We start from the raw sequence: 26140 nt of genomic DNA, 5'->3' as shown, positions 1-26140 counted from the left end.
AGAACACCCTCCCTGAATGTAAGATACCCTCTCTGAAGTTAATTGCCTTTAAAGTTCTTCGTGCTTGTCATGTTGTTAAAGAGAGTAAGATAAATACAATAGATTAGCAACCTTCAAAGTTACATTGGTCTGTTGTGAGGACAGATATAGTCAATGGTTGTAGCTGCCTGCTAGAACCTTATCTTTGCTCTTTATTTAAATTTATAATGAAGTATGGTTTGCACAAAATGGTTGTTTGTACACACAAAGTGGTCGCCAAGCAAGGTTCCGTTTAATCCTGAGTAAAATCAGTTATGCAATATCAGTTACCAGTGTCTTTATTGGATTCAACACAGATCTTTTGTTCAATGCAAAAAAAAATGGCAGAAACATGAGAATGCCTCCAGCTAAAAATCCAGAAGACGGCAATTCAATTGAAAAGACTTTAATTTCTTAGAACACAGCACCACCTTGCTTTGAATGTGGCATATAGCATTAATAAAGGAATGACTCCTATCTGGTTTAAGCAAATGCATAATATGCAACTTTCTCAAGTCATTTCTGTGTTCAACTGTTTCAAGCTTTGGTCCAACCAAACCTTACAGGATAAGTTATAACAAGGATTTTCAGGAAATTGAAACCTAAACACGTTGGGCAGACTTTTGGTTTCATACTGATTATAAATGTTTCATACCAGTAAGCACGCAACAAATACAGAAAATCCTGGAAACAGGGTGTCACAGCATCAGTCACCATATTCTCTTCGTCACTGAGTATTTTAGCATCTTCTGTTTTCATTCTAGACTTCCAACATTTGCTGTTAGTTGTTTTCCAAAAATTCAATAAATTTATTTTTAAAACCATTGCAGGGATATATAAAGGTCCCGGCAATGTAATCTGTAAGAAGTTACTTGCTACTCAAAATCACTAAGAATCAATTAACAACAAGAATAGCTTACATTACGGTAGTGAAGTGTACTATGGTGCTTTGCATACAAATCCTGACACCAAGTCAAAGGAAGAGATTGTAAAGAAAGTGATTAAAAGCTTTGTGTAACAGGCAACTCTTGATGAGAGCCTTAATAAAGAAGAGAAGTGAAGGAGAGTAGAGAAATATTTAGAAGGAAATTCTACATCTCAGGACCTCAGCAACCAACATTGGAGCAATAGGATTCAAGGATGTACAAGTAGTCAAAGACGGTACAGCACACAGATCCTGGAGGTTTTCTGGAACTGATAAGTTAATAGAAGTGATCAGGGATGAAATAGCTTTTTGAAACAGGTATATGCATTTTAAAATTGAGAGACTAATTATCTGCAGCAATGGAGGTGACTACAGAGATGAACATGACACCAAGGTGTGCTGAAATGTGTGGCAGTTTTGAATAAGTTCAGAGTATTTTAGAGCATAAGATGAGATGCTGGACAGGAACACATATGAATTAAAAAAAAAGGAAAATGTGTAAGTCTCATGTTTATGTAACACTTTTCATGACCTCACAGCAGACAAAATGTATTATTTCCCAAGAACTACTTTTGGAGTGGTGTCTTACTTTCATAATACAGGAGCCTACAGTATTGCACAAAGAAAGCTCATTAAAACCCCAGAATAATAATTCCTGCTGCTGTCTGTAAGGAGTTTGTATGTTCATGCTCTCCCCATGACTGGGTGGGTGTTCCCACATCATATGGGTCAGTAGATTAATCGGTCACATCACTGTAATTGGGTGATGTGTTTCACTGGGCTGGAAGAGCCTGCTGCTGTGCCATAACTCAAAATAAAATAAAAATAAAAGGAATAGATATTGGGCACTCAGCTTCAAAATAATTGCATAGGATCTGTTAAATCTAAGCAAATAAGGACTCTTTTTAATATACCGTATCTGAAAATCAGACACCCTGCTGGTATAACAGCCTTGATACTGCAAAGTAGCACCGCCTAGAATAGCATTTAAATCTGTGGAGTTGCTGAGTAGCTAAATGGTCATGTTGCAGTGTAACCAGACATCAAGCATTTAACAGCAGAAAACCTGATGCAGTGATTGAGTTTGTAACAAGAGCAGAGCCAAGGATTTCAGTCTCACCACAGTTAATTGGAGAAAATTTGGTCTCATCTATTATAAGCAGTGTAACGTATCAGAGACAGTGGAAACATTAGGAGATGTAGTGGTGAGGAAGACTAGGGAGTCATCAAAAATTATAAAACCTGACATGCTTCAGGCTAGTGATGCAGAGGAGTAGTGTACTGTTGCAAAATAGGAAATAAAGATAGATGCCTGAAGAATTTCAAAGATAAAAGCGAGGGAGTGGAAAGAAAATTCATAATTTTCTTTTTCTCAGACAAATAACGTGATACAAAAGGAACTCAACAGTTGCAGAGTCATCAAGCTAAATGAAAAGACAACAGCACCTTGGAGGAGGGTAGGAGAATCTCAAAGCCATCTAGCTGGAATGATAAAGCTAGAAGCTGATGTGTAGAAAGGTTAACATAAACTGTGATAAAACTACAGCGAAGGAGAGTTTGCATGATGCTCGGGGAAAAGTAGTGGAAATAGCTTAATAAGGAGGATTTTATGATATTTGACTGGGTAGTAAAAGGTAGATTCTAATTGGAGATGACAAGGTTAGCAGGGAAAGAACAAAGTTAGATGCTGGAAAGAGTAGACAGGAAAAAGACTACATTAAGGGCATGGGTTTCAAGAGCCTTCCTGACAAGTAAAAGGATGTTCTGCAGAAATGAGTGGAGGAGCTGAAGCAACTGAAGCAACATTAGGAGCAGTGACTGGAACAGGAGAGAGATTGCCTGGATTAACCCTAGGAGATAACGGAATGGGAAGATTGTTGTGAACGTTAGATAGGGCAATTGTGCCTGTTGCTCATAATGAAGCAGCAATATGCCTCAGCGTTCATTGTGCAAGGTACTAAGAGGGGCATAGAAGAATGCTGTAGGTTTATCAAACAGGGAGTCAGGGCAGAAGCAGGCAATTAGACATGGTTACGTGTTTTGAGTAGTTAGGATAAGAATTTAGGCCATGGTAGAGTACCGTTTAGCACATTGCTATTACAGCTCGGGGTCAGAGTACAGAGTTCAGAATTCAATTGTGACGCTGTCTGTTTCTATACATCCTCCCCATGGAATGTGTGGGTTTTCCCCAAGTGCTCTGGTTTCCTCCCACAGTCCAAAGACATACCAAGCAGGTTAATTGGTCATTGTCAATTGTTCCATAACTAGCTTAGGTTAAATCGGGTTTGTCAGGGGTTGCTGGGGGGCCAAAGGGCCAGAAGGACTTACTCTGCTCTGTAGTGAGAAACAAATAAATAAACATCTAAGGGGGAGAGAGTGAGAAGAGGTCTAATGAAAATGTAGAGAAAATAAAAGAAGAAATAAACACAGGAGAAGAAAAGGGGAAAGGAAACAATAAGCCAGATTGGCAGAGCAGCCAAAATGCAAGCATACGTAGCAGTTAGGAACTCAAATTACATTAGCACAGTTACCTTGCAAAATCAGGAAGGCACATATAACCGGGAGACAATGGAAAATTATTCCTAGTGTAAATGGCTGGTAGGAGAATTGGGCATCTGAGAGAGAATAAGTTACAAGGAACTAAGTAGGGGAATGAGTTTGTGGGATTGCTGTGAGAGCTGACATCAACATGATGAGCAAAATGGCTTGCTTACCTGTTACTTGAAGGTCAGAGAAGCAGAGGTCACAGCACCTCTTAAGATTCACAAACATGAGAAAATCTGCAGATGCTGGAAATCCAGGCAACACACACAAAGTGCTGGAATATCTCAGCAGGCCAGGCAGCATTTATGGAAATGAGTGAACAGTCGACGTTTCACAAAAAGACTGATGAAGGCTCTCGGCCTGAAACATCGACCATACTCTTTTCCATAGACACTGCCTGGCCTGTTGAGTTCTTCCAGCATTTTGTGTCTTAAGCATCATATTTTGTGCCTGGGCTTTATAAATCAGAACTTAAAATGACAAAAAACACACCATAGTAGTTATGTGACATGATTTTTATAGCATTTTTGTTTAAATAACCTTTATAACTATCCCTTATTTGACAAGTGGTGTCATTGAGTCATTATCACCCGGTGATACTTTTGTGAATAAGGATTTGCAGGTCATGTAGAGTGATTTTATTCTTTATTTACTTTATGGAGAGCTTTTTTCCCCCTTATTTAATCAAAAGGTTGTAAAATTTATGTACGAAAAGGTAATCATGTTTAGGATTGATTTCTCATTTATTGAGCAGCTTCAGTTTATAGAACAGCGACACTTCATTGCATAAAAGTACCAAACTTAATTTAAGATGAATTCTGCTCCAGAGCATTAGCTGATGCAATTTCTGTTTTTTATGAATTTGGTTTTCATTCATACTTCAAAATAACCAAATCTGTTGACGTCATGTGTATGTAGATCAAGGTTGCTAGCTCCCTGATTATTCCTCCTTATGCTCCCGCACTCTCCAATGGGAAGTGTTAAATCAGAATTATCCAATTAGATTTTAATGACCAGTTTAGTCGCAAGATGAATGCTAACCATTTTTTGTTTCTTGTTTTGCGTTACAGAATCTCTGTGAGACAGTATTTCCATCATGGCCGCAGAATTACTCAAGGCTTTTTGTGTCCTCTCCTAATAATACAAGCCTGTTCATATTTCCTCAAAATATCACTGGGCTGCTCTGGTCCCCAAACACCAACAAACTGCTCACTTGGCCTCCTATAAGCTCAATGCAATTACAAGTATCAGCAACAGCACAATCTTGCACCGAAGCTTGTCAAGAACACGGACTCATCTGTGAACCAACATTCTTCCAGTTTGTTAACAATAAAGTCATCTTCGAGCGGTAAGAACCTACTTCATTTTTTTATTCACAAGTTGGAGGTTTTAAGGAACTCTATTTAGGTGCCTAAAGACTATGCTGCACTCAAAATGCCTATACAAACCTTTTGGTAATTATATTTGGATTATTATCTTAAGAGAAAATATATGTGACAAATCATAAACATGAGAAATTCTGCAGATGCTGTAAGTCCAAAGCAACACATACAAAATGCTGGAGGAACTCAACAGAGCTCGATTCCCATTCACTGCCACCAACCTCATAGTTCTCTTACCTTGCACTGCTCGCTTCTACCTCCGACCCAAGAAACTCCCAAAGAAAAGGGTTTTCCTTTTTCCACTCTTGATACTGCCCTCACCCACATCTCCTCCATTTCCCCATCTTCCCTCCACCTTAACAGTAATAGAGTTCTTCTTGTCCTTACCACCCCATGTGCACAGCAGCCAACACATTATTCTCCGCAACTTCTGCTGTTTCCAAAGGGATCCTACCACCAAACATATCTTTACCTTCCCCCCCCCCACCTCTTTTTGCAGGGATCACTCCCTTCATAATTCCCTCATCCATTCATCACTCCCACACCTGCCCATTCACTTTTATTCAAGGCCCCAAACAGTTCTTCCAGGTGAGGCAACACTTCACCCGCGAATCTGCTGGGGTTGTCTATTGCACCCAGTGCTCTTGATATGGCCTCCTCTACATTGGTGAAGTCAGTTGTAAATTAGTGGATTGCTTCGTTGAGCACTTGCACTCCATTTGCCAAAATCAGAACTTCTCGTAGGCTGAACATTTCAATTCTGATTCCTGTTTCCATTCCAACATGTCAGTCCATGGCCTCCTCTTGTGCCAAGATGTAGCCACACTCAGGGTGAAGGTGCAACACCTTATATTCCAACTGGGTAGCCTCCAGCCTGATGGCATGAATATCGATTCCTTCATCTGGTAAAAAAAGTTCTCTCCCCTTCCCCTCTTCTTCTATTCCCCACTTTGACCTCCTTCCTCTTCTCTTCTGCCTTTCACCTCCCCTTTGAACCACTCCTCCTTGGCTTTCTCCTATGGTCCATGCTTCTCTCCTGTCAGATTCCTTCCTCTCCAGCCCTTTACTTTTCCTACCCACCTGGCTTCACCTATTACCTTCTAGCTATCCTCCTTCCCCTCCCCCATCTTTTTATTTTGGCATCTTCCTGCTTCATTTCTGTTTCTGAAGAAGGGTCTCATCCTGAAATATCAACTGTTTTTTCATTACCATAGATGCTACCTGACCTGTTGAGTTCCTCCAGCATTTTGTGGCGTGTTGCTATTAAGTTGTGGCTCTTTATTACTCTCATTGCATTTATTTACCACAATCAAAAACCAGAAAGGCCGAAGTTTGATTCCCATTTTGGGGTGACTTATTTCATTTCAATCAAGGTGATTTTTTTGGTGCAATGCTTGTCATGCTCCTGGAGCCATAAGAATTCGAATACAAAGTAATTCACAAAATCTGCAGATTCTGAAAGTCTAAATAAAAACAGAAAATGCTGGAACTACTCAGCCGGTCAAATCACTTCTATGGGAAGAGAAACAGGATGAAAACAATTCATCAAAACTGGGAAGGAGATAAGAATAGCTTCTTAACATGCAGGGGGTGTAGAGCGATGGATATCTCCGAGAGGGTCAAACCAGAGTGATTATGCGGATAAATCTGAGAGATTTATGAGAGAATGGCAGCAGTTCGAGGGTCAGAACATGAAAGTCAAAGCTGAGTTTATTGTCATATGCACAAGTACCTGTGTGCACAGATACAATGAAAAAAATATTTGCAGCAGTACCACAGATGCAGAGCAGCATTCACAAGATAAACATAAGCATAAATTATGTAACATTTTAACAAGAAAAAATACTATTAGAACAAAAGCTGGCAAAGTCCCTTTCTTGTGCAAAGTGATCAACTTGGCCATAGTGTTGTGAAACTGTAGTGACTGGAGATTTGCGGGTTATTTCAAGAACCAAATAATTGAAGGGAGATTTCTGTTCTGGATCCTGGTGATATGGGACTTCAGGCTTCTGTACCTCCTGCCCAATGTTAACTGTGTAAAGATGGCACAGCTTGGATGGTGGTGATCTTTGATGATAGAAGCAGCCTTCTTGAGTCGGTGCCTCCTATTAAGGAGGAACGAGCCCATGATGTATTGGGCATTGTCCACTAATGCCTGCAACTCCTTATGCTCCCGTGCATTCCACTTGCCATACTGGAGCAAGATGCAACCAGTCAGTATACTTTCAAAAGTGTACCTGTAGAAGTTTGTTAGAATTTTCAGTTACAAGTCAAACCTCCCAACCCTCCGAACGAAGTAAAGTAACATATGCAGAAAGCTGGAGGAACCCAGTAGGCCAGACAGCATCTATGGAAAAGAGAAAACAGTCGATGGTTCAGGTTGAGATCTTTCATCAGGGCTGATTTTATGTGTGTTGCTTTGAATTCTAAGCATCTGCAAATTGTCTTGTGTTAATAAGGAAGTGAAGTCACTGCCTTGTGATTGCTGGGCTCAGGGCAAGTTATTGAATATGTTATCACCCAGGAGTGTCAAGCAGATGACCCTCCTCACCAATTCCACCTGATGTAGTCTGGCACATGTTCAACCTCCTTCCCACCCCCCTTCCCGAGGTTAATAATCAGCTCTTTAGTTCTGCTGATGTTGAGTAAGAGGTTGCTGTTGGAATACCACTCAATAAGGCACCCTACCTTGCCCTGGTAAGCTGATTCATTGCCAAATGTGATTCATCCAAAAACGATGGTGTCATTGGTGAATTTGAAAATGGCTTTGGAACTGTGCTTAGCCACGCAGTCATGTGTTTATAGAGGGTAAAGAAGAAACTTAACTACACAGCTAAAAGAATATAAGAATATAAAAAGCACATACACAAAATTACTATTACTTACCTCTGGGTTCCCTCCTCCTTCTCTCTCTCCTGTGGTCCACTCTCTTCTCCTATCAGATTCCTTTGTCTCCAGCCCCTGACCTTTCCCACCCACCTAGCTTCAACTATCACCTTTGTAGCTAGCCTCTTTTGCCTCTCCCCACCTTTTAATTCTGGCATCTTCTCCCTTCCTTCTCAGTCTGAAGAAGGGTGTTGGCCCAAAACAACATCTATTTATTCATTTCCACAGATGTTGCCTGTTGTGTTCTTTATACGTACCATGGGTTTCTAAGAACAAACTATATTCTGGAAGAATAAGAACTAAAGCTTTTATTTACAACAGCAACAACTACATGTGTGTCTTACAGCACCATGCTTCTCAATGTTTCTCGAACATTCTGTCATTTCTGTGCATGCTCTAAACTTTATCCAATTACGTTCTTACACGTGACATGTGATATCACCACACCTTCCTTTCCTTTAAAAGAAAAACAATTAGCAACTTTAAACAAAATAAATGCATAATTTAGCATGTCTCTATCAGTCTCTCTGGGGGTTTTAGGAACATGAGTAGACCTTTTAAGTGGTTCACACAGTTCTTGTGTTTCGTTGTTATTTTGATGTTTCGTCTGCTCTGCAGCAGTTAATGGAAGCTCTGAAGTTGGCCCTTTTTTGAGGTCTTTGCGAAGAAATCACAATTCATTCATTAACTGTGTAATCTTTTTTTTATGCTGAGACTTCATCATTTCAATAAAACCTCTCAATTCCTTCACTTGTGCTTTCACTTCTTCAGATGGATCCTGATTCTTATTACTCTTTGGCTTCAGATCCATATTGTACTGTACCGGCAAGATCGGTTTTGGTGGCAATGCTTTGTCAGATGCTGGTAACAGAGGGATGGGTCTGGGATTTTTCTTTATGACTTCTTTTACTTTTGTCACATTAGAATCAAATTCTGTTCTCTCTCGCTCTTTCATCAAGTCACTGTATTCTGAATCTGTGTCACTATCCAGGACTAATACTCTTTTCACCAAATTCAGTCTCTCACTGGCAGATAAACCCAGTATTGACTGGACATTCTTTGGCACTACCACAAACGAAAGTGTGTGCACAATATTTTTGTGTGATACTTTTGCCACATATGTTCCTTTAACTGGAATATATGCATCTGAATGCCCAGTCACTTTTATATTTGTCTGATGTAAGTTTGGTCTTGGCTTTAATGCATTAAACTGAGATTCTGCAAGAACATTTAGTTGTGCTCCAGTATCCAGTTTAAACAGAATAAGGTTTTGGTTCACTTGCAATGGCATAGTCCAGTCATTCTTACTTTGTTTATTTTCACAAAGCCCATCAATATAAAACTCATCACCTTCATTTTCGAGCACTGTATTTACATATTTTATTTCCTTTCTATTTCTGCAACAGCGTGTAAAATGATTACTCTTACCGCAGTTTTGCACATTTTTCCATATGCTGGACACTTTTTAGGCTGATCAACAACAGTGATCACAAAGTTTTTATCTTTCAGTTGACATCTTGCTCTCTGTCGGTTTCATTGTCACCTCATTATTTTTTCTAATATGTTCACGGTTATTCACAGCATGTACGCTGCAGTTTTCAATAAAAAGCTCTTTAGCCTGTGACGTTACAGTTTCCAAAGAAAGGAGCTCCAAACCCACCAGACAAAACAAGACTACCCAGACACATCAAGTCAGGAGACCAACTCTACCACCCAACAAACCAAAAACTAAAGCTACAAGACCCACACAAAACCACATAGTAACAACATATAGTTACAACAGTGCAAACAATACCATAATTGATAAAAAAAACAGGCCATGGGCACAGTAAACATAGTCCAAAGATGTTAAAAGACTATAAGTTCAAGAGAAACCACCACACAGTTTCCACAAGACACAAAATGCGTCAAATTTGCCCATTATCGCTTTTAGATTCAAATTATCTCCATCTTCAAAAGTAAAATGGTTATATACCTCAATTGCGTCGTCACCAATCACGTGCAGTAGAATCGCTGCCTTCGTTTTCTCCATTTTACTTTCTGCTCTGATCACCGATAAATAAATTTCAAAATGCTGTTTGAATTTTTTCCAGTTTTCAGCTACGTTCCCAGTCAGCTGAAATGTTTTTGGGGGCTACAACCCTACCATTTTTAAAGTTGTTAGCAAACACTAAAACAGTTCGTGCTTTTTTTTTGGATTATTTTCACTTCTCCCGTGTTTAGCGAACATATTATTCTTCCAGACCAACTTCTGACACCATGTTGTGTTCTTTATACGTATCGTGGGTTTCTGAGAGCAAACCATATTCTGGAAGAATAAGAACTAGAACTTTTATTTACAACAGCAACAACTACACATGTGTCTTACAGCACCACACTTCCCAATGTTTCTCGAACATTCTGTCAATTCTGCACATGCTCTGAACTCTGTCCAATCACGTTCTTACACATTACACGTGATAGCACCACACTGCCTGAACTGCTTAGTTCCTCCAGCATTTTGTGTGTGTTGCTCTAGACAAAAGAATGTGGGAGCTGCAAAATACTGAGCAGGCAGACATGACCAATAATTTGGACTATCATACATGTGCAACTGCTACAGACAGAAATTAAATTTCCTGAAGTTGCAGAGTCCAACGTTGTCTCTAAAGGCTACAATGAGCCCAGATGGAGGGATGATCTCAGGCTAGTGATGAACCTTGCTATAACAATGCAGGAGGCCACAAGCCAACACATCAGAGTGGGATTGGGAACTTAAGCAGCAGACATCAGGAAATATCAGCCCTGTGGACAGAACATGGGTTCCTGGTCCTGATAGATTTTCAATTATTTCTGCTGCAAAGAGGTGAAAAACAAGGCCTCTTGGACGGAACTTGTTCTTGCCATTTGAAATGTGTGCCAGCAAAAGTGTGCCAATAAGCTGGAGAAGATACAATTGCTCTACTAATCCAAAAAATATATATACAAAAATGCTGCATATATTTCAGAACACAAACAAATGAATTTGAGAAATATGAAATAGGCTTGCTGTTTCAAATAATAAAAAGCCTGCTCCAGGCACTGAGGAAAAAATAATTTTTTGGATAAAGATGAGCTATTCTCTGAATTCTCTGATTATTCTGAAGCAATATATTAGTTTCTGTGCCTGATGAATTAAATAAATTAGACCAGACTTCGCACAACATGTATTACATTGGACGCAGAGCCAAGGCCAAGAAAGATGAGAGGATGGCAGTGTAATTGGCATATGTTTGATGCATCGGACCAGCAATGGGGGTATGGCTAGTGTGAAAACATAAGAAACAAATCTGGAAATCAGCACATGCTTTTGGATGCCTTTACTTACAAATCTGTAAAATGAAATACAGTAAAATTACTAATATTAATTATGTGCCATTTAGCAGATTCCACTATGTAAATTACTATTTTATATGCAATTAGTCATTGTGCAAGGCAATAGATATTATCCTCAGGACAACTCTATACAGAGTACCATGATACAGATAGGCAGCAAAAGTTGATTTTTAGAAGTAAAAGCTATAGCCTATCTTTTTACCCTAGATTCATAGAAATTTATGACTCAGGAGAAGATCATTCAACCCCTTATTCCCATGTTGTTCAAAAAGAGAGCTATTGAGACAAAGAAAAAATAAATGTTGGTTGCTGGGAATTGTCAGCATGTCAGTCAGCATCCATGAGAAGAAAAACAGAGTTAATATTTCAAGTTAAAGATCCTTCATCAAAACTAAGAAAGAGGATATAAAAATAGTTTTAAGTTACAGAGAATGTGGAGGGAGTGATAGATAAAACATTGAAAATATCCATGATAAGTTGATATCGGGGTTCCATAGAGATGTCCTGTCAATGGGACAATTAGACAGTTTTTATTTAGATTTGTTAGTTCTTAAGCTGCGTATAATATGGCCTTTCTTAAATGTGATAATGGTTTCTCATTTTTATATGAAGTAAATTTATCTTATTGTAAAATCATTTTTAAATGATTGTCATAACCAACATAAAAACTCATACTTTGAATTCAATAGATTTCAGTTCGTCTGTGACAGCATTGAATCTGAAGCTAACCACCTTTATCCTGCCTTTGAGGAAATAGCACAGGACTGTTACCTTCAGAAGCAGGTCCTGCTTTTCAGCTGTGCAGGTCACCATCCAAAATTTAGGCGGCTCTGCCCCTGCAGAGACTTTCGCAAGGAGCAAGTGGCACTCTGTAAAGGATGTTTGTGAGGTTTCAAGATGTTTAAATACGAAGACTGAGCGAAATGAAGTTCAGCTATCCCAATGGTGCATATGTTCAATAATGCTCCTATGAAACACAAAGAATGCATCATGGAGAGTGTTTCTTCATCATCAAGACAACACTGATGACTAAAGAAAATCTACAATAATGCCAATACACGGATTGCTTTGTCGTAGAAAGGGAAAACTGAATATAAACAGCCAATATCCAAGCTGTGAATAATTTGGCAATTTCTTTATTATGTGTTTGCTTTTGTTGCATGCAGGTGAGAAGTGAACATTTTTGACTTAAGTATCTTGATGATTAAATAATGTTTCAGACCAATCCTTCTGTCACCAATGATTCAAAACAGAAATCTGGATCGAGAATCAACAATATTAGACTTTATTGAGAAGTTATTTCAGTTAAGGGTCAATTGTAATTCTGGGGATCATTTCTATTCAAATATTTGTTATATTTGTTACTTGTACAATGTTTCTGAATGTCATGAGATCAAGGGTTTCATTTTAGATTCAATGTAAAAATGTAATTTTTGTTTAAATATTCAATTAATACAACTTTATGCTATCTGACTACAGTCAGGAGAGTGATTTGATCAGTAAGCAAGTATTTAGAAATTATAGTACTTATGAAGTTTAGAATGTCTCTTTACCCCAGTCACTATTAATTTCTAACATCCTGGCCAAATTTCTTTTGGAACAAATTACTTGGCACAATGATTCAGTTGTGTTACTTATTCAAGCAATACTTAGATGGAGCAGTTTTTGATGGAAATGATTGCAATTAATAGTTTAAATGAGGTTCCATTAACACTGTCTGTATCATGTTTTCATCAAAAACTCCAGTGAGCACATTTATAAATGTAAAATAAATATAAGAGTTTAAAGATGGGCAAATACTTATTGCTAATATATTTTAGATGCTACAAGACCACTCCTCGGTGTGTGCTTGTTGTACATATGGCTCAAGAAAAGCAAATCGTTGTATCATATTGAAATAATTTGTTGTGATAGTGCTAAGAAGACGTCTATAATCTTAAAATTATACCATTGAATAAAATGTACAAATAGTCTTTTCAAGTTCCAAACTCAGCTATAATCCTGTACTAACTGTAATAACCCATTTTGCCTCCACTAAATCAATGGAAGACTTTCAAACAAATTATCTGAATTACTCCCCAAACTCATTTTAAGACCTGCAATTTCAATTGTCTTCCCCGAAGGGGAAGTTCATTGATTGTGAAGTTTAAATTCAGCTAATTTAGGAAATGGGAATAACGCTACTTAACACTTCTAATGTTCTTAATCAAATTACCAGATGTTAAAAGTTTATTTTATGGAAGCATTTATTTAAATTAAACACATGGTGAATAAATATTGGAGTTTAAAATTACATTACTCCCTTGAAAGACACAGGGCTGTGAAATATTACATCTAACCAAATGTTAGCTTTGCTGAAGAGCAAAAGAGCAATTACTTTATAAATCACAACGCAGCCAGACTGAAATATTGCTCCTTTTCTAGATGAAATCCACCTCAAAGAAAATAAATATGTTGTTGTTAGTTATTTTTAGTGGTTTGTAGGGTTGATTTTGGGGACAGAGCAAGGAGTTGGGGGTCAGGTTAGGATTTAGTTGTTGTTAGTTGTTTGTTTATAGATTTGCAGGGATGGTTTTGAGGACAGAGCAGGGTATTAAGGGTCAGTTTAGGGTTTAGGAACAGGGATGAGGGAGGATGAAGAGAAGGGGTAGGAGCCGGTGTTCAGAGTCCAAGTCCAACCTCTCCGAGCGGACTAGCAATGGAAGGTCAGAGATCGCACTGGTCAGGTCAGCATGCACTGACAAGACCAACAATCACTAGATCAGAGGTCCGTACAGACATGAGGGTCGGTGACTCCCCATTCACCAGCATCAGAAGTCTGTGCGAGTCCGGAAGTCAAGGCCCAAGGCTCAGAAAAAATGATCAACGGTTCCTGGGGTCGAGGCCCTAAGGCGAAACCAGTGATCACTGAGTCACAAGATCGATACCCAGAGGTTGATGAAGTTTGGAGTGTAAAGCCAAAGGTCAAAGTCTAAAGCTTGGCGAGTCCAGAGACAGAAAGCTCGACAATCGAAGGCCGACGTCAACAAGTCCAGAGGTAGAGGTCCGAAGGTCAAGTCTGCAAGTCTGAGCCAGGGACTGGAGGTTGGAGGCCGGATAGAAACATAGAAAATCTACAACACAATACAGGCCCTTCGGCCCAAGATGCTGTGCCAAACAAGCCTGTGATTCTGGGGCCAAGGTGTGAAAGGGACTGCTTTGCAGTTTTTATTGTTGTTGTTGCTGCTTGAGTTGTTCTGCTGGACATTGTGGCCGTGCTGTGTTGGAGGTGGAATGTGTGGCAACATTTGCACACTGCCTAGCACATCCCTGGGTGTCAACTCAGCTGATACAGCTTACTGTATGCTTTAAAGTGCATGTGATAAATCAATCTGAATCACAGCTTAGGCCACTCACTATAAATCCTAGAAAATAGACATTCAGATTAAAAAATGCTGAATGTAAGAATTGTTAAATAAGCCTGAAGAAGAATGGATTTGTTTTGATTCAGGTGTGGGTATTTTTTACTGAACAGCATTATATAAATACTGCTATTATACTGTGCTCAACTCTTAAAAAATGTTCTTCAATTCTTCTTCAAAGTACAAAAATATACCAGACAAAGGTGAAGCAGAGCAGAATCTATGACAACAGATTTCATTTTTAAAATGTTTAATGACCTGAGAGCAGCAATAGGATAAATTAAGCATTGAACTATATTACATTAAATAGACTATTAATCTGAGTAAGCCGAGTTGACACTGCGCGGTGGCACCAACAAAATTTTTTACCTGGCAATAATGAGCTGACCAGATGCACAAATCATGTTCCAATAGAAACACACCAGGTTGAGTTCCCAATGCACTTTCTAATGAATTGGGGTCAAAGGAAGTGAAGTGCTTATCTCCATCAAGATGTTCCAATTTCAATGTGCACCAATTTTCCAAGATTCTTTCTTCAGTTTTCTAATATTTTCAACAAACTTTCAGAATAACTTCTTAAGAGCTTTGGGCAGACTTGCAAAATTAGGTACTTGTGTTTAATGTGCAATATATTCAAGGATGTGCATTGTATTCTGTTTCCATTAAAGACAGTAAAGCTATTTTGGAAGCAGAGTACAACCTGCAGACAATACCATATTGCTGTTCAATAGGGTCTTTTAAGAGACTCTTAAATAGGTTCATGGAGTTTAGGAAAATGGATGGCTAAGCAGTAGGGAAATTCTGGGCAGTTTTTAAAGTAGGTTACATGATCAGCACAACATTGTGGGCCAAAGGGCCTGTAATGTGCTGTAGATTTCTATGTTCAATGTTTTACGCTGTTAGCAAATGTGACTGAGACAAACGTTTTGAGTGTATAAGTTAATTATTCAATTTCCCACCAATGAGCCGTTGCAAAGAATTTCAGAATGGTAATGTAGTTAAGACATTTGTAATGTGATACTGTAAAACAAAAGAGGTTACAGAAGAAAAAGTCTTGGATATTGCCTGCAAATTTAGCCAGAAGATATTCCTGTGTAAACTGAAATGGGGTTTTTTTTTAAAGTTCTTGAGTGAAGAGCTGTGAAGATTAGGTATATAAATAATGCTCATTCATTTGAGTTCTGTAGATCTTCAAAAACTCAAATATTGAAATTTGCAAATAAGGTCACCAACAAAATTCTAGATAAGCATATTGTTTTTACTCACTCTGTCTTTGAACAACTGACAGTCATCCTGGCTAATAATTTCCAAGATGCTTTCTTCAGTTTTCTAGAATTTTTAACATCCTCTCAGAATAACTTCTTAAGAGCTTTGAGCAAGCTTCCAAGCTTAGGTACTTGTGTTTAATGTGCAATTTATTCAAGAATGTACTAATTAGAAAGAGGTGACATAAGGTCAGAAGGTGTTGAATCATTGTGGACAGAGCTAAGGAACTGCAAGCATAAAAAGATCCTGAAGGAAGTTGTATACAGAACCCCAAACAGTATTAAGGATGTTGGCTACAAATTGCAACGGGAGATAGAAAATGCATTCCAAAAGTCTAATGTTACAATAATCATGGGGGATTTCAATATACAGGTAGATTGGGAAAATTAGGTTGATGCTGGATTCCAGGAGGGAGAATTTCTAAAGTGCCTACAAGATGTTTTTTTTCAAGAGCAGCTCATGGTTGAACCCACAAGGGGATCCACTTTTCTGGATTCAGTATTGTGCAATGAACCAGAATTGATTAGAAAACTTCAGATAAAAGAACCCTAAGGGGAAATTGATCATAATATAATTGAATTTGCCCTGAAATTTGAGAAGAAGTTGAAGTCAGATGTATCAGTATTACAGTGGAGTAAAGGGAATTACAGAGGCATGCGAGAGGAGTTGTCCAGGATTGATCAGAAAAGAACACTGGCAGGGATGATGGCAGAGCAGCAATGGCTGGATTTTTTGGAAGTAATTCAGAAGGCAAAGGAACAGGTAATCTAAAGGAAAGATGACACAACCATGGCTAACAAGAGAAGTCAAAGCCAACATAAAAGCCAAAGAGAGGGCATATAATAGAGCAAACGTTAGTGGGAAATTAGAGGATTGGAAAGTTTTTAAAAACCAACAGAAGGCAATGAAAAAAGTCACTAAGAAGGTAAAGATGGAATACAAAAGTAAGCTCACCAATAATATTAAAGGGGATACCAAAAGTTTCTTCGGATACATAAAGTGTAAAAAGGAGGCGAGAATGGATATCGGACCATTGGAAAACAATGCTAAAGAGGCAGTAATGGGTGATAGCGAAATGGCGGACAAACTGAATAACTGTTTTGTGTCGGTCTTCACTGTGGAAAACATTAGCAGTGTGGTGAAAGTTCCAAGTGTCAAGGGTCATGAAGTGTGTGAAGTTACCATAACTAGGAAGAAGGTTATTGAGAAACTGAAAGGTCTGAAGGTAGATAAGTCAACAGGACCAGATGGTGTACACACCACTGTTCTGAAAGAGGTGGCTGAAGAGATTGTGGAAGCATTAGTAATGATCTTCCACGAGTCACTAGATTCTGGAATGGTTCCAGAAAACTGGAAAATTGAAAATGTCACTCTACTCTTTGAGAAGGAGGAGAGGCAGGAGAAAGGAAAGTATAGACCAGTTAGTCTGACCTCAGTTCTTGGGAAGATGTTGGATTCAATTATAAAGGATGAGGTCTCAGGGTATTTGGGACACATGATAAAATAGGCCATTAGTCAGCAGGAATTTTCAAGGGAAAATCTTGCTTGCAAATCTGTTGGAATTCTTTGATGAAATACCAAGCTGGATAGACAAAGGAGAATAGGTTGATGTTGTGTACTGATTTTCTGAACACCTTTGACAAGTTGCTGCACTTGAGGTTGCTTAGCATACTACAAGGCAATGCTATTATAGGAAAGATTCTAGCATGGGTAAAGTAGTGGCTGATTGGCAGGAGGCAAAGAGTGGGTATGAAGGGAGACTTTTCTGGTTGGCTGTTGATTGCTACTGGTGTTCCACAGGGACCAATTCTTTTTATGTTGTATGTCAATGATTTGGATGATGGAATTGATGGCTTTGTTGCAAAGTTTGCAGATGATATGAAGATAAGTGGTGGGGCAGGTAGTTCTGAGGAAGAGAGAGGCTACAGAAGGACTTAGATTAGAAGAATGGGCAAATAAATAGCAAATGGAATACAATGTCGGGAAGTGTATAGTCATGCACTTTAGTAGAAGAAATGAAATAGTTGACTATTTTCTAAATGGAGGGAAAATACAAAAAAAAACTGAGATGCAAAGGGTCTTCGTGCAGGCTTCCTTTTAAGTTATTTAAGTCTGTGGTGAAGAAGGCAAATGCAGTGTTAACATTCACCTCTTATCTTTGAAAGGATGTGCTGAAACTGGAGAGGGTTCGAAGAAGGTTCACGAAAATGTGTCCAGGTTTGGATGGCTTGTCATATGAAGAGCATCTGATGGCTCTGGGCCTGTGTTCACTAGGATTCAGAAGAATGATGTGTGACCTCACTGAAGACTCCATGAAAGGCCTTGATGGAGTGGATGTGGGGAGGATGTTTCCTATGGAGGGAGAGTCTAAAACCAGAGGATACAGCCTCAGAATAGAGGTTTGTCCTTATGGCATGAAGATGTGAAGGAATTTCTTTAGCCAGAGTTGTGAATCTGTGGAATTCTTTGCCACGGGCAGCTGTGGAAGCCAAGTGTTTACATATATTAAAGGTAATGGTTGATAGATTCTTGATTGGTCAGGGCATAAAGGGATACAGGGAGAAGGCAGATTAGGCTGAGAGGAAAATTGGATCAGCCACAATGAAATGGGGCCAAATGGCCTAATTCAGCACCTATATCTTATGGTCTTATAATGCCACAAAAGGAAATGTTTGAATATAATTGAACTCAGTGCAAAAGAAAATTGGCCAGTTTGCTATCACCTTTTTATGTTATTATGCAAAAGAAAATTGTTTTCTCCACATTTTTTAATATTGTTCCCTATCTTGGATAAACAGAAAAGAGTAGGCATGAGAGCAAATGGAAATCTTTGGCCTTAAAGAAAATGATTGATGCTACAGTAACACAATGAATGAAAGGGTTATCATATGAGAAGCATTTGATGGCTCTGGGCCTGTCCTCACTGGAATTTAGAAGAATGACAGGGCTGGGGGAAGGGGGATCTCATTGAAACATATCAATTGTTGAAAGGCCTAGATAGAGAGGGTGTGGAAAGAATGATTCCTTTGGTGAGGGAGTCTAGGACCAGAGGAAACAGTATCAGAATAGAGGGACATTCATTTAGAACAGAGATGAGAAGGAATTTCTTGAGACAGAGGGTGGTGAATCTGTGGAATTCGGTGCCACAAGCAGCCATGGATGCCCAATCATGGGTGTATTTAAGGAGGAGGTTGATGAATTCTTGATTAGCAAGGGCATGAAAGGTTACAGGGAGAAGACAGAATGGGGGTGAGAGAGAAAATATATCAACTATGATGAAATGGACCAAGTGGCCTAATACTGCTCCTATATCTTGTGATCTTATAAATTTTAACTTTAAATTGTGGAGATAGAATAAATCTGGAGTAATTTGCCTTGGCAAACCTTGTTATAGGGCCAAGAAATTAAGATATGGTTAGTCAGTTTAGAGCAGGCATTAAGAATGCTTTTGTGCTTTGGCTAATGTTTTGAAATATTTCCAAGCTTTATTAAAGATCCAAGTAAATGTTACAAGGCTATTGTAAGTTTTGCTTTTCTAGATGAGTAAAGCTTTCTTTCGTGTAAGAATATTCCTGTTTGAAAGCTTGGTGCTACTTTAGTTGGGATATAACTGTGTTACTACATTCATGTGGATGCAAATACCTTTGAGGAATCATCAATCAAGTTAACAGTCCAAGTCAACATGATTTATATACACCTCTATTAAGTAAATACACATTGCCTGCCTTTCAGATCAACTATGTATGTTGTAACTTCAAATGAGTTCAAAGCTTTTTTGAACTCAATTGGAGTTACACTTAAGACTACATTTGAAATGCTGTTGCAATTCACAAAACCTTCTGAGATTTTAGTTAACATATGCTTCAAGCTGTGAGAATCAGCTTGCTCTGCTAGTAGTGAAGTTGTAGGTGTAGACTCCACACTTGGAGACCTATATACAGTTCTGGTTAGCCTGTTACAGAAAGGGCATAAGACCATAAGATATAGGAGCAGAATTAGACCCATTGAATCTGCTCTACCATTTCATCATGGCTGATCCAATTTTCCTCTCAGCTCCAGTCTCCTGCCTTCTCCCCATATCCCTTCATCCCCTGACCAATCAAGGATCTATCAACCTCTGCCTTAAATATACATAAAGACACATCATCCATAGCTGCATGTGGCAAAGGATTCCTCAGATTCACAACTCCATGGTTAAAGAAATTTCTGCTCATCTCCGTTCTAAAAGGACGACCCTCTATTCCGAGGCAGCCTCCTCTGTCTCCAACGTCATTAAATTGGAAAGAGCGCAAAGAAGATTTACAGAACTGATGCTGGAGTTGAGGGCCTGAGTTACAGGAAGAAGTTGGGCAGGCTAAGCCTTTATTCCTTGGAAAGAAGAAAACTGCAAGGGTAACATTACAGAGATGCATAAAATCATGAGGGACATAAATAGGATGAATGCATTCAGTCTTTTTCCCCGGGGAAGGGAAACAAAACTGGAGGACATAGAGGAATGGTTTAAATAGGAGCTGAGAAGCAACTTCCCATGCTAATCCTTTACCCAATGCCCTCTGGTTACACATACCATCACTAACAGGAAACATTTTACACCATCCCCTCTCGATCAGGTCACTCCTTAACTACCCCATTCCAAGGAATACAATCTCAGCCTAATCAGCAACTCCTAACTGTTGAAAAGTTCCTTCTCAGATGACGCCCTGATGAATTTCCTCTGCATCTTCTCCAATGGGATCTATCCTTCCCAAAGCGAGGGAATGAGAAGTGCTCAGAGTAATCCACATGTGGTATATGTATATTCTATGATAACCTCCCTGCATTCATATGCTATTCCCTGGCTAATGAAGGTGAGTATCTTACGTGCCTTTCTCACTGCCTTATTTACTTTCTCTGTTGCTGCCCTCCCTAGCTTCATTAGCCCTCCCAAAATCCGAAACTCACATTTTTTTCAGGCCTCCCAGCTAGGAGTGGGATACTTAGCTGTTTCTCAGATTTTATTCCTGTGTGCTTTTGGCTCTGTACAATGCAATAATAGCTTTTTTTTCCTGATTAATTGTTGGGTTAGCAACCAGAACAATGACAAAAATTTTGTTGAATGACCCCCATGTATTTTTCACTTTTGAAGCTGTTTTTCTTTTCAACTTTAAGCAAATGCTTGCTGACTTTCTAAAGTTGAAGCAGCTAAAATGCTAATAACTTAACTGTAAAACAATGGTCAGGCAGGCCCTCGGCAAACATGCTGCCTGGAATCTACCGCACAACAATGTGCCATTCAGCCACTCTGACTCCTTTTGCTATTGACCTGCCCACAAGAGGGAGCTGTAGAAGGTCATCCTGGGTTCCATGCAAGTAATGCACAACAATGTAAAGCAACCAGATCTCCAAGGCAGTGACTGGCACACAAATGCTGGTTTATCACATTATAAAGTGCAACTGAAGACAATAGCCTCCCTCACATTTCCACATGATCCCTTTTGTAACAATCTCTGCTAGAGTACTCTTGAATTCTTTCACAATGAGAAGGGCTCCAGTTTGCTCAATCTTCTCTGCTTGTTGCATCCTGCCACAGACTGTGTAGAATCAGTTGAACAGGGTGCACCAATTAACGTCCTCCATCTCCATCCGTCCTTGTCCATCTCCTCTATTGTTACCCCAGGTGTGGTTCAAGGTCGAGAGACTTCAAAGTCGGTAAATACTGTTACACAGCTACAGAAGGATTCTTCATTGCTGTTTCCGTAAGAGTTTTCTTTGGCAAGTCAGGGTCATTAGCTCTGAGCTGAACCCCCGAGGACCAGTGGACCACTCTTAGTCTGGCCTCTAACCTTTGACCTGCTTGGCATGGTTGACCCTACCAAGAGCCAAAGCTTAAAGCCCTGACTCCAGCCAACATAGCTCTCTGGGTCATTGAGATACACGACACTCCAAACCACAACATTGTGATATACAAGCACTATATTATTTAACTTCTTTTGTGTTCTATCTCATCAGAAATAAACAATAGTATTTTACACTCTTTATTGCATTGAATTGAATTGAATTGACTTTATTTCTTAAATTCTTCATATGCTTGAGGAGTAAAAGTCTTTATGTTGCCGTCTAAATGTGCAATGGGCAATTTATAGACATTTATAATAAATAGTATGTACAACAGGACAGTCAATAACATAGAAATACAGTTGTATCAGCATGAATTAATCAGTCTGATGGCCTGGTGGAAGAAGCTGTCTTGGAGCCTGTTGGTCCTGGCTTTTATGCTGCTGTACTGTTTTTCAGATGGTAACAGATGAAACAGTTTGTGATTGGGGTGACTCAGTTTCCCAGTGATCCTTCGGGTCCTTTTTATGCACCTTTCTTTGTAAATGTCCTGAATAGTGGGATGTTCACATCTGCAGATGCACTGGGCTGTCCAATCACTCTCTGTAGAGTCCTGCGATTGAGGGAGGTACAGTTCCCATACCAGGCAGTGATATAGCCAGTCAGGATGCTCTCAGTTGTGCTCCTGTAGAAAGTTCTTAGGATGTGGGGGCCCACACCAAACTCCTTCAACCATCTGAGGTGAAACAGGCACTGTTGTGCCTTTTTCACTACACAGTCGGTACTGTGTGATGTGGATGCTGAGGAACTTAAAGCTGTTCACCCTCTCAACCCCAGAACTATTGATGTCTATAGGGGTTAGCCTGTCTCCATTCCTCCTGTAGTCCACAACCAGCTTTATGATCAGCAGCTTGTGTGCTGCTATTAATTTCAGTCGTTTAAATATCTGAATCACTAAATGTCTCTGCTCCTGCGCTGCCTTTACTTTCTTATTTTTAATGGGTTGAGTTTCTCTACTATGATGAATAATCTCCCACTACAGCATTGAATTTCATTTCCCATTTATATATAAGCCTATAATGTCATCCTGTATTTTGATAAAGCCATCCATATTATTAGTTTTAGCTCAGTTTTGCATAATCCAGAAATCTTATTTGCATACTTCTGTTTCTTGAGTCTAAATCATTTTCTCGTAAAGCTGCAAGCAACAACACTCAGAATCAGAATCAGGTTACTATCGCTGGCATGTCATGAAATCTGTTTTTTTGCAGCAGCAGTACATTGCAATGCATAATCTTTAAAAACTATAAATTACTATAAGAAACATATTTAAAAATAAATTAAGTAAGTATAGTCGGCCTTCCTTATCCGTGTGTTCCACATGTGTGGATTTAACCAACCATGGATCAGGAAAACCCAGAAGTTCTCTCTCCAGCACATTGTTCGAGCATTGTTCGCCTCGCGTCTCGTTCATTCGCTACTTGTGTTGTGAGCAAGAGGAAGGAGCTTAAGGCTAGTAAGGAATGGCTGGCTAGATATGTAAAGTACTACAGCCTCAAGAACTTAAAGATCACGGGAGAATCGGGATCGGCTGATGCTCTTCCCAGAAGAGCTACAAAGGTTGCGTCTGAATGTGTACAGACTTATTTTTCTTGTCACTATTCCCTAAACAATACAGTATAACAACTATTTACATAGCATTTACATTGTAATCTAGAGATGACTTAAAGTATACGGGAGGATGTGCATAGGTTATATGCAAATACTACACCATTTTATATAAGGGACTTGAGCATGTGCGTTTTTTGAACCAATCCCCTGCGGATAAGGAGGGCCGACTGTAGTACAAAAAGAGAGCAAATCAAATAATGAGATGATGTTCATGTGTTTATTGCCTATTCAGAAATCTGATGGCGCAGGGGAAGAAGCTGTTTCTGAATTGTCGACTGTATATCTTCTGACTCCTATACCTCCTTCTTGATGGTAGCAATGAGAAGAGGGCCTTAATGATGAATGCCACCTTCTTGAGGCATCCCCTTTTGAAGGTGTCCTTGATGCTGGGCAGGCTAGCACCAGTGATGGAGCTGGCTGAGTTCACAAATTTCTGCAGCTTTTTCCAATCCTCCATACCAGACGGTGTTGGAACTCTCTCCAAAAGTACACCTGTAGAAATTTCCGAGAGTATTTGGTGACATTGTTAGTATAAATCTACAAGATTTCTTTCTTTCAGTAGTGTGAGAAGCTTTCTGGATTACCTTTCATCTATCACGACTGTAGCATTCGTTCATTCATTCCAACTACCCGATCGCAGACTCCATACATCCACAAACACTGAGTATGAATCTCTTGTGTTGTGGCTAATGAAAGTCAGACACCATGTATATTGTAAGAACAACATTATCTTTGCCTGCTCTTTCTGTTAATCCTTCAACATGATCTTCACTTTTGAAGTCCACATTTACTAATGTTTGTTAAATTCGCTGATTTTTGTTTACTTTGTTTATAATATTTTGATTACTTGCACTATTTTAAATAATATATTAGTGTAATTAATATACTGATTTTTCTTTCTATATTATCATGTACTGCACTGTACTGCTGCTACTAATTTCACAAACTTCACCACACACGCCAGTGCTAATAAACCTGATTCTGATTCAGATTCAAACTTCTCATGAAGCTGCCATTGCACATATTGCAATAAGCTTGCTGCTCCACAATTTCATGGATGAGCTTTAACTGTTTTTTGTCAGATTGATATAATTCCCTTTTGCATTGAATTTTTATGTGCAGGTATTTCTTTAGTTTATTTTGCTATCCCTGAATGTAGTCTATCTGGGCCCAGGACTTAATAAGACACAAACAAAATGAGAACTTCGGAGATAGCACAATTAAATAGAATTAATTCCCTATACTTGTTATAATGTATAAACATAGATTCACACAAAGCGGTGTAATTTGCATTAATAAATAATTAAATATTTAAACGGGAGTTGCTTACGGCGCTTACAATCATGTTATTGCAAAACAAGTTTGTGATGAAGTTAGGTAATATCGCCATCTAGTGATCATTACAAGTAACTACAAATAGGGAGTCAATTCTAAATACCGAAATGGGCAGTTTTATTATTACAGTAATTGGCAACATGAAATAATGAGTAAATGTAATACCAGGAAACAAACACACACACAAAGGTATCTTTTATTTGATAAGATCTGCTGTTCAACATTGTGTTAAAATATTTAATCATTGACACATATGTAAATATGGGCCATACTGCCCAGTATTGTAAATTTAATTATTTTTTCATGCAGTTTTGTAATTTTGATATACTTAGGTTGCTATGACAAATTAATTTCAAAAGTATGTGTGGTAAAATGAGTGGATTGTCTCTCCAATTAATTACTTCAATTGTCATTTGTCATAATGTATGACATTATTCAATGTTCAATGTCATTAATGTATGTTCAAATAGAATGCATAAATTTCCATATAAACTGCTGTGCATCTTGACGGTCATGGACAAAGTAAAGAGCAGATAATTGTTGGGAACATTTATCCTGTTTTGGAAGCTAGGAGTTATTCCTCACTCTGATTTTATGCCGTAATGTTACCATGTTCCAGAGGACGTAGCACTGAAAAGAGGACAATCCAATCTAAGCCAAGGGGAGAGTCTTTCAAAATGTCAGCTGGGTGCCTATGACCTTTGAGTGCCAATATAGTAAACAACTGGATACAGAATGCTCTGAAAGTTCTACATAGAAGACCTTTAGAAGACTTTAGTCATCCTCCTGTTCAAGTTCATGTAGAACACTTCCAAGTTTTCCTTGGTCCTACTCATGACCCTTCCTAGCTCTCCTAGGAAGCTCCTTCCTGGCTACTTTATCACTTTCTCGAGCCCTGCCTGATCCTCGCTTCCTAAATCTAATGTATGCGTCTTTCTTCCTCTTGACTAAATGCTCCGCCAATCTCTTGCCAGTTATAGTTCCTCCATCCTACATCCTTTTCCTGCTTCAATGGGACAAACCTATCTCCAACCTCACGCAAGTGCTTGATGAACAATTTCCATATTTTTGTTGTACTTCTCCCTGCGCGCATCTGTTCCTAACTTATACTCCCACCTTCTTGCTTAATAACAGTATAATACTCCTAGCCCTAATTAAAAACTTCCCATACCATCTGCTTCTATCCCTGTCCAAGACTATGCTAAGTCTCCCAAGAAACCTTAAGACACTAAATTGTTTTACAAAATACATCCAAACACTGTATGGACTTGGTCTTTTCTGCTAAGAAAAATATCCCATCCCTCATTCTTAACAATATCTGGGCTTAGAGGGTAGCCAAATTCACTACGTTGTGATTGCTAACAGAGCACTCTTTTTCTACCTCTTCTGGCCTATCAGCTAAAAATTAATGAAACTTTCAGAAGCAGTTACTGTTCTGCCTCTAAATTCCTCCAGACTTCAGTGGATCATGAGCCAATTTGGAGGGTAGCTGGGTGTCAACCATAATGCTGCAGTCTAAATGCACATAAAGATCTGACTGAGTA

General features: G+C 38.9%; 1 protein-coding gene across 1 annotated transcript in view; it reads left to right on the top strand.

The window, feature by feature from the left end:
* LOC132380092 (alpha-1,6-mannosylglycoprotein 6-beta-N-acetylglucosaminyltransferase B-like) overlaps window positions 1-12890 on the top strand; it is a 919103-nt gene extending 906213 nt beyond the window's left edge. The window contains exons 16-17 of the mRNA XM_059948641.1: window positions 4558-4835; window positions 11799-12890. Of these exons, the coding sequence (XP_059804624.1) occupies window positions 4558-4835; window positions 11799-11997 (477 nt within the window). The 3' untranslated portion in view covers window positions 11998-12890. The remainder of the gene's footprint in view (window positions 1-4557; window positions 4836-11798) is intronic.
* The last annotated feature ends 13250 nt before the right edge of the window (window positions 12891-26140 follow it).

The sequence above is a fragment of the Hypanus sabinus genome, chromosome 23, assembly GCF_030144855.1.
Source record: "Hypanus sabinus isolate sHypSab1 chromosome 23, sHypSab1.hap1, whole genome shotgun sequence".
NCBI classification, from domain to species: domain Eukaryota; kingdom Metazoa; phylum Chordata; class Chondrichthyes; order Myliobatiformes; family Dasyatidae; genus Hypanus; species Hypanus sabinus.
Note: the sequence above shows the minus strand (reverse complement) of the source record. Positions and strands in the feature narration are given on the sequence as shown.